The sequence below is a fragment of the Centroberyx affinis genome, unplaced genomic scaffold (genome assembly GCF_046629955.1).
Source record: "Centroberyx affinis isolate AG114_WGS23_722 - 3 ecotype Tasmania unplaced genomic scaffold, CSIRO-AGI_Caff_v1 ptg001765l_1, whole genome shotgun sequence".
Classification (NCBI taxonomy): Eukaryota; Metazoa; Chordata; class Actinopteri; order Beryciformes; family Berycidae; genus Centroberyx; species Centroberyx affinis.
The window spans coordinates 260,977-275,360 of record NW_027280162.1 but is presented as its reverse complement, the minus strand read 5'-3'; the positions used below and the strand labels follow the sequence as shown (position 1 = coordinate 275,360).

Genomic DNA, 14,384 nt, shown 5'->3' with positions numbered 1-14,384 from the left:
TTAAATAAGAGTTACAATGCAACTTTAAATGATGGGGAAACAGAGGGGCAACAAAAATAAGTGAGCAGTAACCGAGGGCAGAGGAGTATGAGCCGAGGTTCTGACCTCGGGTTGAGAGGAGAGTCTCTGATCTTTCCTCCCAGGGAATCCAACACCGCAAAGCGTGATGTGGTCGATTCTTAAAGAGCGCGACATTAACATCATACACCAGGTTAGCTGGCATGACGGTAGCAAAGGATTATACTTAAGGAGTGGAAATAAACATCCAAGTCTTTACAGATGGCAAAAAGATGGGACCTCATTTATGGAAAGGTCATGCGGTCATATTTGATCTTATCTCTTGGCGTACGCAGAAAATCACGACAAAGTAGTTATTTATAAAACCTCAATATGACATAGAAACAGTCATAGCTCTACATCAGGTTTACATTAATGTACAAACATTACCTGATAGTTATGCCAAAGTATTGCTGGCTTGAGAGTCGCAATGCTGAGCTTTATATTTAGTGGCCTAAAAATACCAATGGTGTTGATATCTTTCTTAAAAATGATAGGCTTATGATTGAATTTTAAGTCTTTACAGCTTTATATTACAAGGCCAAGTATTGGTAATGTGCAGAATCATGTAAACTGAGGCGTGAGGAATGCAAAATTCATGATCAACCCCAAATTGTGCCACATTAAAGACAGCAATCAAGAAAATATTTGGAAGTCAATGAAACATACTTTTCTGTCAGTGACAATTAATCTGACATTGTCTGTGTTAAAAAAAAAAAAAAAAACACTTAACACACACCTAATCTACATTTTTCCAGCTCACAATTTACAGCTCTAACTCAATGTTAATGATCTGGGCTGGGTAGTGATCCTCCTCTGATAAGCTGTAATACTACAATACTTGAATTTTATGCATCTGTCACTTTATACTACATATTGCATTGCGCTATTTTGTTTTGTTGCACTGTTCTGTCTTGTATTGTGTTTGCTACTGTTTTGTTTTTTATTATACTCTTGTTTGGACTGCACTGTGACCCCAAGAAAAAGCTTTCGTATCATAACAATAAAGTTGAATTGAAACAAAGTGAAAAGTTAGTAGTCGTTGGTGTCTAACCTGTCAGGTCTCGGCCTTGGAAGGGATCCTCAGTGTCTGAAACACGAGAGCGCGCGGCACCGTCACACTCCGGTGTCTGGTACCTGTTACACAGAGAGGAGACGACAGAAGGAACGGCGCTGCATGAGAGAGAAGCAGAACTACGGAGTGGAAGCTAAAGACAGCGATGGAAAGAATAAAGAATAAAAGAATAGAAATGTGTGAAAAATTGAGACTTCAAAGGAGCAGCTCGTCCATGTTGATAAATTTGATTAGCTGCAGAAAATGAAAAGAGAAATCAAACATCGCCTGGGACTGAAAACTCAAAAGCACCAGAAACACCACAAAAGATTTTCCTGTTGTCCTTCCAGGCCTCAAAACAATCTGAGGTGCTGCCAGGAGCGTCCCACCAGGAATGCAGCTCACTAATGCCAGGGGAAGTTATTAGTGCATGAGCACAAAAGTAATGATCCACACAGTATCTATACTAAACTATGGTAAAGTCTTTTTCTTAATCGCATTCATTCAAACACCCAATCTCTTCATAACACGCACACACATACACACATGCAAACTCTGGTCTCTTAACTGTGATGTATTGTTTTCTGGCATTTATCTCTATGCAATGTATGTCTTTTGTTGCTCTGTAAACTTTGTGATTTCATTTTTTTTTTTTTTTTAAAGCGCTCAATAAATAAATTTGACTTGACTTGACTAAAGCTTTGTTTCAGATCCATAAAAAACTGTTCAGCATTATGCGTGGCATGACTAGTTTTCTCCTGGCCATTGTATCAGTGCTTCTTGAATAGAATGGAAAAAGGAACATGTGTGTCCCATTTGCCTTTCTTTTTTTTTTTTAAACAAGTAAAAGTTGTCATTTGGTTTTTTTCGCAGTCTGCAGTGCCACTGTTCCAAGTTGGGATGTCTGATGCATGACTCTGCACATCGCTGTCCAGAGGAAAGCAACGGGGATGAGTGACATGAGGTCTATTCCAAAATGCAATATATCCCTTTTGGAAAAACTAATTGCCTCAAGTTCATCATTCAGTATTTCTGAAATATGGAGGATCTGGTCTGTGTAAGTATTAGGATTTTGTCAACCAAGGACTTAAGCTACCTACCATCCTTTAAAAAGTAGTGCGATTTCTTTTAGGGTTCAGCTATCAATCATTTTCTTGGAATTGGTGTCACTTCTTTAAAAAGGCTGGTATCTCACTTTAGAATTAAACTCTTTAAACTATTCAGCTGAGAGGGTGGTTCTCAAACTGGGGGTTGGGACCCTCCAGGGGGTTGCGAGATCATTTTGGGGGGTCGCGAGATGATTTATGGGATAGGAAAAAACATATTTGTTACAGATAATACTGAGTACAGATAATACTGATCATTTATACAGATTTATTATCATGTGTAATTTCAGATTTTTCTCTTTTTTCTTGTGAAATGCTGAACAGTTTTCAGCCTTTATAGGCCTCTTCTGATAATGAAATGAAAAGACCTGAAAAGGGAAAATCATTTTTTGGTTGAACTGTTCACCACTCTGCATATGCAGCCTGCGATGGGGGTCGTGGGTGGGCATCGCTTTATTTTAAGGGGTCACGATTTATCGATTTTACCGATATTTACCGTTTGAGAACCACTGATGTAAAACACAGGACCTTAGTTATCCTGTTCTATCTTCAGGATGTCCGAACAGCATTTTTTTTCTGCTGGGAAAAGCTCCTATAGCACATCCTGTAAATCCTCCTGGAGTAAGAATGATGACGCTTCATGGGGAACAAAAACAGTTCATCTATTGACCCATGCATGTTTACAATCCCTCAGACATCCAATCTCTTTGTCTTTGTCTAGCGTTGTGTTTCAAGTTGTAATATTCATGCTCTAAAAACAAATCATGAAAACTTCTTTAAACAACCACGGCAACATCAAAACATGAATGATGGGCATCATTTGTTCAAGCGTTTCTCTGTTGCCTCATTTCTATCCCTCTGACATACGGCTCCCGCAAAAACTCATTCTGCCTCCGCCATTTCCCCGAAAGCAATATAAACAGTAGCAACTGCACTGAAAAGAAACGTCATAGCAAGAGCTGAGTGTTTATGGCCGGCTAGCCGATATTCCCATCAGGGCTTGAGACTAATTTTTATGCCAAGTCAAATTAAAGGTCTTAGCAGCTGAAGTAGTTTTTAAAAAAATAATTGACAGATTGAAATGCCGCAGACAAAATGTACCAGTGTTGGGGAAACTTACTTTTAGAAGTAATTAGTTACTTTAATTCATTACTGTCATCAAAGTAACTAGTTACATGACAACCTTAAAGTAACTAGTTGCGTGACAATGTTACTATTTATTAAAAGTAACATGAAAAGCATGCCGTAGCAATATGGCTTATACTGCCAAGTAGTGTGTTGTCTATGGGATCAAGGATGTCTCATTTATGAATAAATCCTCAAAACAAGATTCACATATATATCATGACTTGTTAATAAACACAAATGTATTTTCCGATACACAAACAAATACCACCTGACTTGTGTAATGCCAACCATCACCTGAATAAACGTCAAACAATTCCACATATATATTTCCAAGAATAATAGATACAAAAATTGCATTTGAAGTGCTTAATGTGCATGTTTGCATAACATGCACATAACTTAAATTCTGACAAGTGTGGATGTATTTACACTGAAATTCATGAATATTTATATTTTTTTGGCATTCAGCTGATGCTCTTTTCCAGAGGACTTCAGATGAATGTATAGAATAAACTCAAATTCCCAGATCACCAACATTACAAGCAACCAAAGCAGCAAAAATAGGAGTGCAAAGGTCAAAGTCACAGTTCGCAGACAACAGAAATAACAAATCTGACTGGTGGCTAGTGTTAATTTTGCGTATTATATTACCTGGTGGAGGTTCCAGGAATGGGCCGTCCCGTGTCGACCAGAACACACCAGCAGTAGCCTGTGGACTGGTGGCACTGGACCGGCTTGTAAAGGCCTCCCGGCCCGCAGTCGGGGATGAAGATGGCCTCCCGAGGGTTCTGCCGCGCCTCGTCCAGAGCGCTCTGCCTCTCCTGGTCACAAGAGGGAACCTTCTCTAAAACCGTGAGAAACACACTCAATACGGAGACACGCAACTGGGAAACAGACACACAAGGCTACTTGGTGATGATGTGGGATGAGGTAGAAGAGGGGAGAATGCATCAAACAGTAAATTGTGCAGCATCAGAATAGTCACTAATATAAACCCAATTCAGGATGTTTACATGCAATATGGATACGAGGGTTGATAATTTCATTTAGCTGATATTTAGGCTTAATATATTAATAGTATTCTGTTACATCACCACACAACCATCTTGGTAAGAAAATAAGAGGTGACTGTAATAAATTAACAGGTGATTCTAATCAAATGACAGCCACAGCCAATGAGCTGTGGCTATGGTAAAGCGCCATATTGGTAGGAAATGCATATGACATCATGGCAATACTATGAATATATCATGAGATATGTTGTGTTGCCTGGTGAAAAAGCATCTCCATTTCCCTTTCCAGTTCATTGCCTTTGTTTATGTCTCATCTCGTGGTCAACACTTTCAAAATGAATGACTTTGAGGCTGTTTGAGGACATCTGCACCTTTATGACCGGTCAAACAGCTTCTAAATCCTCATATCTCCTCAGCCGCCATTTTCGCTCTTTCACCGCGGCCGTTGCTCTTGTTGCTATTTCCAGCCTCCCAAGGTCAAGTTACCTCTTTAAACTTCATGTTCCCCCGCTGATGTGGAGTGTAAACAAACAAACCAGACCAAGCAACAGCAGGTATGAACAAATTTGTATGTTCAACTGTGTTTCTATTTTGTGCCGTTTGACTTTAGTGTGGACACGCCGCTGCCTAAAGACCTTTTCCATTCCTTCCTCAGGTTGTATTTGCAGATGCCAGGTCTTTATCCACCACAATCTCTCATATGTATCTGTTCAACAACAGGCGCTCTGCACTTGAGAGATGCTCATGCAACACCTTGTTCCACCACACTGTATTTACATTCACATCCATTTAGTCCATCGCTCACTCTTAAGCCAAGTACAACAGAGCCGTGTGCCGAGCCTGTTACCGTGGCGATGAAGTGTGCTTTTTTACCACCGCTGATCCATTCTTCATTTTACAATCAAGTGTGCTTATGAAGCATTAAGCTACGACAACAGTCCTATACTAACGGTTCAGGCCCTTCCTCTCCCTCTGGCCTCACAAGGTGATGACATGGGGCGTCCTCACACAGCGGGCCTGATCTGCGCCACACTGGTCCGGGCAGCTCCAGCTCACACAGCTCCAGTAACCGTAGTGAATGGACAATCAGGCCAATATGGTGCAGCCACTGCCAGCTGCAGGACAGAAATCAGGAATGGGGGCTTCTGAAATTAGATATGCGACTCCTCTTCTACCATGTTTGAGCATATTCTCTTTTCCTCACCACCAACCGCCCCCGATCCACCTATTGAATCAGCCCAGTATGGTTTTGGCAGAGGATTTAATAAAGAAAGTAAAGTCAGATATGTTAGAGCCATGTGCATGAGTGTTAAGTGGAGACAAACTCTGAAGCCTGAAGCACAATTTGCATTGTAGCAGTTTCAAACGTGTTCTACCTTGGCAATGACACTGATGGTAATTTGTTATTTGGTTTACTAGCTAATGTTTAGGGTGTTTTCATAGTGACTTCTGATTGATAAGGCAAAAAGGCAAGACAAATTTATATAGCACATTTCATATTCATATTTCTTATTTATATAGCACATTTCATACGCAAGGCAAATACAATGTGCTTCACATAAAACAGAAAAAATACATAAAATGACATTAAAAATGAAAGAAAGAAAGATATTGAGCAGTCACTCTAACACTGGTGACACCTCAGCCAGTATAACTTCTCTAAGAGTGACTCCCTCAATTTTTCCTCTCAAAAGGAAATCAATTTAGATGAATGATTTAGATAAATGTGTAAACTCCCACTGCTGTGTGAAGATGACCAAATAATGTTAACTTCAGTTTATTATGTAGGGTACCGTTAAATAAATAAAGAGAAAGAAGGTTGTTTTTGTTAATCACACAGTTAGCCTACTGTTTGCTAATTCATTAATTAATTAGTTAGAGCTGTTGAGAGCATAGTGACTGGGCATGCCACAGTGGCAACAGAGCTAAAGTTAACTGAGGATTGCTGACTGAAGTGAATGTGCAAGGCAGTTGCCGTTTAGCAGAGTTTATCTATTTAGTTTGGGGCTTTAGTGCTCACCTTCACAGCAGTGGTCAAAGACAGAGTCTGGTACATTCTGGTCGCATCCCAAAAATAACAAATTACGGTGTCGGTGTCATGGAGAAGGTATGACACGTTTTAAACTCAGGCTTCAATAACTAAATTATGGACTTCCCATCAGCTACAACACAAATTGTTCTGCAGGGTTTACAGCTTGTCTCCAGTTAACACTCACACACATGACAAATCTGACTTTTCCTTCTTTATAGGTTCCTTGGTTTTGGTTTGGTTAGCTGAGTTTGGAGCACCATGTCTTCAGGTTAGTTCAAATGGGATATGAGAGCAGCTAGCATACTGAATTACTACACAGACTTTTTGCCAACTTATTCTAACCCTTTTGAGATGATGGTGTGTTAGCTTGTTCCGTTAACTAAACAAACACAGTGTGCTAAAGCATTAGCATCCACAATAGCAAACTACTGGACCAAAAGAGGTGAGACTGCATTCTACTATGCAATGCTACATTGATTAAAGAGCACATTTGCCAAAAACTATATACATTTTCAATCCATGGCTCACACAGACGGGTAACCAATACTGGTTCACATACTGAAGCCAATGCTATAATATCTGAGTGCTTACCTGATTTTAATGATAAACACACAAACTCCATCCCTCTCTAATCTGCTTTGTCAGCAAAACTCTGATGTTGCTGACTGGGCTTCTGCTACAGCTTGTAGGATTTAATGTCTGTAGAAAGGTTGTGTGTGTGTGTGTGTGTGTGTGTGTGTGTGTGTGTGTGTGTGTGTGTGTGTGTTTCTAGGAGCGTGGGGCATTATCAATTCAGGGTAAAGGCCCAGAAAAACAGGGAGTGATTGACTGAATTCACTTAACAAAACATGATCTACAGTCGTGAAACAAAATACAACAGTTTTCTTTCTCTTCCTCCACCCTCCTCATGTTAATAATGATGGAGCTGACAGGTTCAGCAGCAGGCCTGGGGCTTTGTAAGTAGGACCTGGCGTGTGTGTGCGTGTGTGCGTGTGTCTGTGTGTGTGTGTGTGTGTGTGTGTGTGTGTGTGTGTGTGTGTGTGTGTGTGTTTCCTGAGCGTGGTTGCCATCGCAGGGCTGAACGTGTCCACGCACCGAAGACCTTTTTCCCTGCGAAGGCTCATGCTCAAGTGTTCTTAGCGCGGCTCTGGCCCTCGCCAAGGTTCCTTCACATCTAAATTATTTAGCACTGTTTATTATACAGAGGTTATGCTGGCGCCAGGCGCTGGGATTCCCAAAAGAAAATTGTTTTTATACATATAAATGGAAAAAGGCTGGACGCTGGCTATGTAATCCTCTCAGTTTTTGTGTGTACGTGAAATTCAATCTACAACTTCTTCTCTGCCTGCCTTGGATATCTTCATTTCTGCTCTATTTATTTTTTGTTTTTTGTTTTTTGTTTTTTTTTGTTTCTCTTGCTCCATGACAGGATGCTGCCAATGAATGATGAGAAATTCAAAACCTCAGAAAACAAATATTGTCCTGAAAAGACCCACACAAGTGGACGGGACAGGAGGAGCAGTTTGCTGTGGTTATTTTCTGCAGGACAGACAGATAACGGACAAAAGGTGACCGTCGCTCTTTGATGAGAACAGGCTTCGCCCCTGTCATTCCTTTCACCGCTCCTTTGGCTCTCATCTTCCACGGTCCAAGCCAAGTCCAGACACTTTTCTCTCTCTCTTTCTCTCAGTTTATCTCTCTTTCTCTCTCTCTTTATCACACTTCCTCCCTCTCTCTCTCCCTCTTTCTCAGTCCTTTCCTTACCCTTTATTTCTCTCTGCCTCCCTCTATATCTCGATAACTCGCTCTCTCTATCCTTCTCTCTCTCCACCCCCCCACCACACACACACACACACAAACACACACACACACACACACACACACACACACCCCACTCTTTCTCCTCTTCGCTTCACTCCAATGGCTTTCAGCTGTTGGGTAATCACTGCAATATTGTCTGTAGCATGCATTCTGTGCAGTTAAAGTAGCGGAAATGCGAGTAACTCTGCGAGTAGGTGTGTGTATGTGTATGTGTGTGTGTGTGAGCGAGAGAGAGCGAAAGAGAGAGTAAGATGATAGCGAGTTCACTCTTACAAAAGTCATTTTTAACTCATCCATCGGCACAATTGTGTTACTTTTCGATTGTGTTACTTTTCAACACAACACATGTTAATGTGTACTTTACTGGCGTCATTTGCTGTGTTTAAAAGTAAAACACAAATATACGCTGTCCCAAACTAGACACACAAATGGGATTAAATGAAAAAAATCCCTTTTAAGATTGTATTTTTATACAACATCATGTTCTTAGATGACATGATCGCATTATATCCCCTCAATGCTTTGTTTTTCTTTTGTTTGCTGCGCCGCGAGGGAGAAGCAGCGGTTTGCGAGTTTCTGGTTCTCCACACACATTTATAAATGGACTGCATGACAGAGCGCTTTCTTCTCCCTGCAGCATTTGAACAACAGCATGTCAAAGTCTGGCATCGGTGCCTCGCTTTGAAAAATGGACTTTACAATACTTTGCCTAAGCAAACACGCTTCACTAACACAATCTCCACATCTCTCTAAATCATAATTATGGGATATCCAGAGACACAGAGCCAATAAATGAATAGCGCACTTTATATGCACACAGGAGGGCTGCTTTGTGAGCACTCAGGTTTTCCAGCATGCACAGAGAGAGAGAGAGAAAGACAGAAAGAGAGAGAAATACAGAGAGAGATTAAGAGAAAGACAGAAAGAAAAAGACAGAGATTAAGAGAGAGAAAAACACAGCGAGAGAGAGAGAAAGATATATGTATATAGAGAGTGATTCTGATCAAGAAGAATCTGAATAATGATGTCTTGCTGCACCAACTCACCACTGCTTTGGGAGCAGGTTTTCCAAGCGAGTAAGAAGGACGGATAGGAGGAAGGAAGGAAGGAAAGAAACAAACAAACAAAGAGACACTGATTAATGTCTTGCTGCACCAAATCTCCTCTGCTTGGCGTGTGGACACCAACAAAGAAAGGTTTACTAACAAAGAAAGAAAGAAAGAAAGAAAGAAAGAAAGAAAGAAAGAGAAAGATTTGGATCAAGAAGCCTCTGAAAAATGATGTCTTGCTGCACCAACTCTCCACTGCTTTGTGAGCACCCAGGTTTATCGAAAGAAAGAAAGAAAGACAGAAAGACAGAAAGAAAGAAAGAAAGAAAGAAAGAAAGAAAGAAAGAAAGAAAGAAAGAAAGAAAGAAAGAAAGAAAGAAAGAAAGAAAGATTTGGATCAAGAAGCCTCTGAAAAATGATGTCTTGCTGCACCAACTCTCCACTGCTTTGTGAGCACCCAGGTTTATCGAAAGAAAGAAAGAAAGAAAGAAAGAAAGAAAGAAAGAAAGAAAGAAAGAAAGAAAGACAGAAAGAAAGAAAGAAAGAAAGAAAGAAAGAAAGATTGTGATCTATTGGACTCTGTATAATGAGCTCACGCTGTACCAACTCCCTTCAGTTCCAGTTTCAGCGACTCTCTGCCCTCGCTGTTGGGCCTAAAATTCTGGCAGCTATCAAGGACAAAGCTCACTGCCAGACTTCTTACACTACCCCAACACTCACTATACACACACACACACACACACACACACACACACAAAAGCAGAGGCTTTCATGTAAACATACATATTCACACACACACACCCTCACTCGCACTCTCACAGAGATGCATGCATATACACACAGGCAAACATACAGATACACAGACAAACTCTCTCTCTCTCGCTTTCTTTCTGACATATGTACACATACACACAAACGCACACAAACGCTTTCATGCACAATCACATACACATGCACACACACACACACACACACACACACACACAAACATCGCTCATGCCTCCTAAGTGATGACATCTCCCCCTCCGTCAGCCTTGTCGCTTGTCCTTTGAGGACATCAGATGCTAATTAGAAACAGGAAGCTGGTGTTTCCACAGAAGTTTCAAAGAGCTGTCACACTGAATATCTGTCTGGTAAAATACAGTCTTCAGCGATGTCCTCACCACAGCTTCCCCCCCGGATCGTCATCATTCAAAACGCTGAAAAACTTCATGCTACAATCAAACTGTTTTTACGCTGCTTTGCGTGGGAACACAGCATGTACAGTAAGTGTGTTAGGTGAATGACAATCAGTACCAGGAATATAAAACGTATCTAGAAGCCACAAATACACACACATATGCACAAGCACACGAACATGCACACATGCACGTACAGTAACATACACTCTTACATACAGAAATGGACAGGCACACGCTCATATACACACACATACACACTAAGATTCGACCGATATGGGTTTTTGCAGGCTAATACCGATACCTATATTTTTAGACTGTAGTCGCCAATAGCCGATATTCTGTGGCAATTTCAATATCTTTAAATTTGATCATTTTTGTGCCAAAAATTGCAGAGATTCAGTGTTTCCATGAGAATGTTATTCTTGTCAGGGTGGAAAAGCCTCTGAAACAGCATTTAAACCATCATGGGACACTAAAACTCACTGGTAGTGGATACATTAATTTACAAAAATACATAGCTGAACAGTTAAATGGATAAATAAATTGTGCAAAGAAAATACAATTTCATTGCTTTCATTGGTTCTACACACTGCTTTTAGTGGTCAGGGAGGAACCTCCATCATATCGGCAGCAGACGACATGACAGGCTGGTATTTAATAAAGGGCCAATATCGGCCCCATATATCATCAAACCGATATATCGGTCCAACCCAAACACACATACACAACTCCCACCGGTCTCACTCCCTGACTTGGTGCAGAAGCGTGAAAGCAGCCCAGTTGCCTAGAGGGTAGTGAACATGGCGAGGCGTAATTGAAAAGGAGACAGAGAAAGCTAAACAAATTACACCAAAGGAAAGAAACTGAGAAACCTAATCCCAGCAGTGCAGGCTGTCCTCAAACTGGACATGTTTTACATTTCATCTTAAACTGCTGGAAACAAAAATGGCTTTGAAACCAATTATACTGGAGCCAAGTTGATACTCTCAAAGTGTACTCTTTATTTAGTGTACTAGCTACTTCTGTGGTACAATTCTAATAGTTATCTTAAGAGTCTTGTGGTCAATAATTGTATTTCCAAAACAGTGGAGTAGTGATATGTAGCCTATAAAAGAGGTGTTTATATCCTGTATACCTGTGTGTGCCTTCAACTATACAACATGGGTCCAGATGGCAGCTTAAGCGGTGGACATGTGTGTCTGTCTTATCTTAAAGCTTTTTCTGAATCATGGTTGTCTCCATCCAGCCCACTGAATCATTTGTACTGTAATCACGCATTACAACACAGGTAATTTCAGACGAGTAATCTGATTGGTCAAATATCCGTTCCAGCCCTGCTGATAACTCCCATTAAGCACAGCTCGTCCTGCTTTATCACTTGTTATGCCGACACCAGAGAGCTAATGAGCAATCTTTATAGAGGCTTTGCAGCTGCGTCACAAATTTCCCAGAAACCACGGCTGGTGCCATCTTGGAGGTCCAGTGGAGAATTGGCTATGCGCAAATAATAGCTAAATATAAAGCAATCAGGCTAGAAAAAGGGAGATATCTGCAAAAGATTGTTTTTTTTTTAACCTGAACAAACAGCTAGTTTTGGCTTTGTTAGCAACACAACCGACAACTAGCCATTTCCAACGTTATAATGTTTGCGTCTACTGGATTTGTTAGCTAGTGTGCAAATCAGATGTGTTAACAACAAGACAGTTAAGAAAGTTGACATTATCTAAACATAAAATCGATCAGATTTATCAGTGGGGAAGTGATCAGATCCCCGTCAGAAGCAGCACAGAAATGAACCAACCATGTCTATTCAGTTCTTATGAGGCGGCCAAGTTGTAAGCTTACAAACGCAATCAGCTGTGAAGTCACCTGAAAGCGCTCTATTGTTTCCTCTTGTTTTTTTATTCTTATGTATCTTATACATGTGTACCATTTTGAAGAAAATATTTCAGGCAGTACGCACGCACTGGTGACTTCATCTTTCACATGATCACATTACGCCCTCTTGGATATTATTGGCCACACCGACATTTTCAAAATGTAACACGGTGCTAATTTATGATGCATGTCACGCAAGAATGATGTAAGCGAAAAGTTTTAATTGTTACTAAATAATGGGGGGGGGGGGTTTCCTCTCACCTTGCCTCCTGGAATTCGAGCTATTCTGCTTATTCTCCTTGTAAACCAGCTGCTTGATCCACAGTGTGGGAGCGGTGATCTCTGCAACGACAGCAGAACAAACTTCCAGATGACCCACATCTTTCCAAGACAATTTTTACTACAATCAAGATGTTTTTCTAAATGCAACAAATGTGTCGGAGAGACTTACCATCGCCCTCAGGCAGGACGTGGGTCTCCATGGTGGGCGTGGGCTTGGAGCCATCGTCTGGGTTGAGAGTGAGAAAGAAACGGAAAGAGACTACCATTATTGAGGTTAATACAATCTACTCTCCAGAACTGTTGAATGGTTGGGATTTGCACATGGCCCGGCCAAGAAGATAGATAGATAGATAGATAGACAGATAGACAGATAGACAGATAGACAGACAGATAGATAGATAGATAGATAGATAGATAGATAGATAGACAGATAGGATGATGGAGGAAGACCACCCACATATGGCTCTGCGTCTCTCTTGCACACAACAGTAAATCAACTTCTCTCACTGACATGCATTCCCATACCCACATGATCACACTACGCATTCATCCCACTCTCTCTCAGACATACTGTAAGAACCAAAGAGCACCCAACCACACACACACACACATACACACACACACACACATCAAGGATCCCTTTACTCCTGCCCGCATGAGTGTAGTGCAGGTGTAGGATCCCTCCACAATACCGGCTCTCTCATAGTTTTCTATGGAGGACAAAGCTGATAGGGATAAAAAGCAGCAGGAACAAAGGCCCACCCACAACTAGAATAAAAACACAGAGGTGGATGGACCTCTGAATATATGGGGGACTATGTGAACTTCATCATTTTTGACTGTGAAAATGTTTTTTTATATACTTTACTCATCCCCCACAGGATAAATTCTCTTTTTGCCATCTGATTGGGGTGAAGCAGGTAGGGGTTAGGGGTTAACTATCTTTTATTAAATAACATCATAGGAAATCAAACACTGCCTCTCTGGTTTTGGGGGGACCTCACTCAATCAGTAAGCCATCCTGACGCCCAAAAAATTTCCAGAATGCTATATAACCATTTTGAAAAGAAACATCTGAATATTTTCATACAATATCTCCAAAAATATAGTGGATCTAGTCTGTAAAAATGTAATTTTTACAACCAAAGACTTTTATGAAGTACCAAATTTTGTGCTATCAATTGTTTTGGAAGAGTAGTTGTCACTCATCTCATTTTGAAAAAAAAACTTCAAATAATGATGTGATCACAAACTATCTCATATCCTATATCCTCACTAACCTAAAGGCTTGCCACAGCTATAATACTGAGCGATAAAAGGGAAATCCACCTAAAAACAGAATTCACATAGATTTCCTTATCATCTTGGACAGTTAAGTTTAGATTTGTGACCATAAATGTGTTTCTTCCAATGCAAGAAACAAATAACATCTCTAGCATAGGGAAAGCATTGTTCATGCTCACAAATATATTGACTGATAAAATGACTGTAATAAGATGCATATTCTGAATTAAATTGGACTTTTGCTTTTAGGTGGAAATACCCTAGGACTGAAAATACTTGAGTGCAGATCTGGGGAAAATTTGCATTTGAAATGGATTCAATTACTTCCCTGGAATGGATAGATACTGCCTGGCACAGTAGAAGTAATTGGATTGCCCTCAAAAATAAAAAATCTGCCCATTTTACACTCTAACAGAGGCTGAAGAAAATCCTGAGAGAAGCTCAATGTACTGTAATGTATGTAATGGATAAGTTGTAATGGACAAGTTGTCTCCCAGTC

The 14,384-nt window shown here is 40.5% G+C and overlaps 1 protein-coding gene across 1 annotated transcript in view; it reads right to left on the bottom strand.

The window, feature by feature from the left end:
• The window catches only part of smoc1 (SPARC related modular calcium binding 1), a 39,040-nt gene that overhangs the window by 14,583 nt on the left and 10,073 nt on the right, over nt 1-14,384 (bottom strand). The window contains exons 9-12 of the mRNA XM_071529108.1: nt 12,771-12,860; nt 12,581-12,661; nt 3,997-4,189; nt 1,112-1,194 (exon numbers count right to left, since the gene is read on the bottom strand). Of these exons, the coding sequence (XP_071385209.1) occupies nt 1,112-1,194; nt 3,997-4,189; nt 12,581-12,661; nt 12,771-12,860 (447 nt within the window). The remainder of the gene's footprint in view (nt 1-1,111; nt 1,195-3,996; nt 4,190-12,580; nt 12,662-12,770; nt 12,861-14,384) is intronic.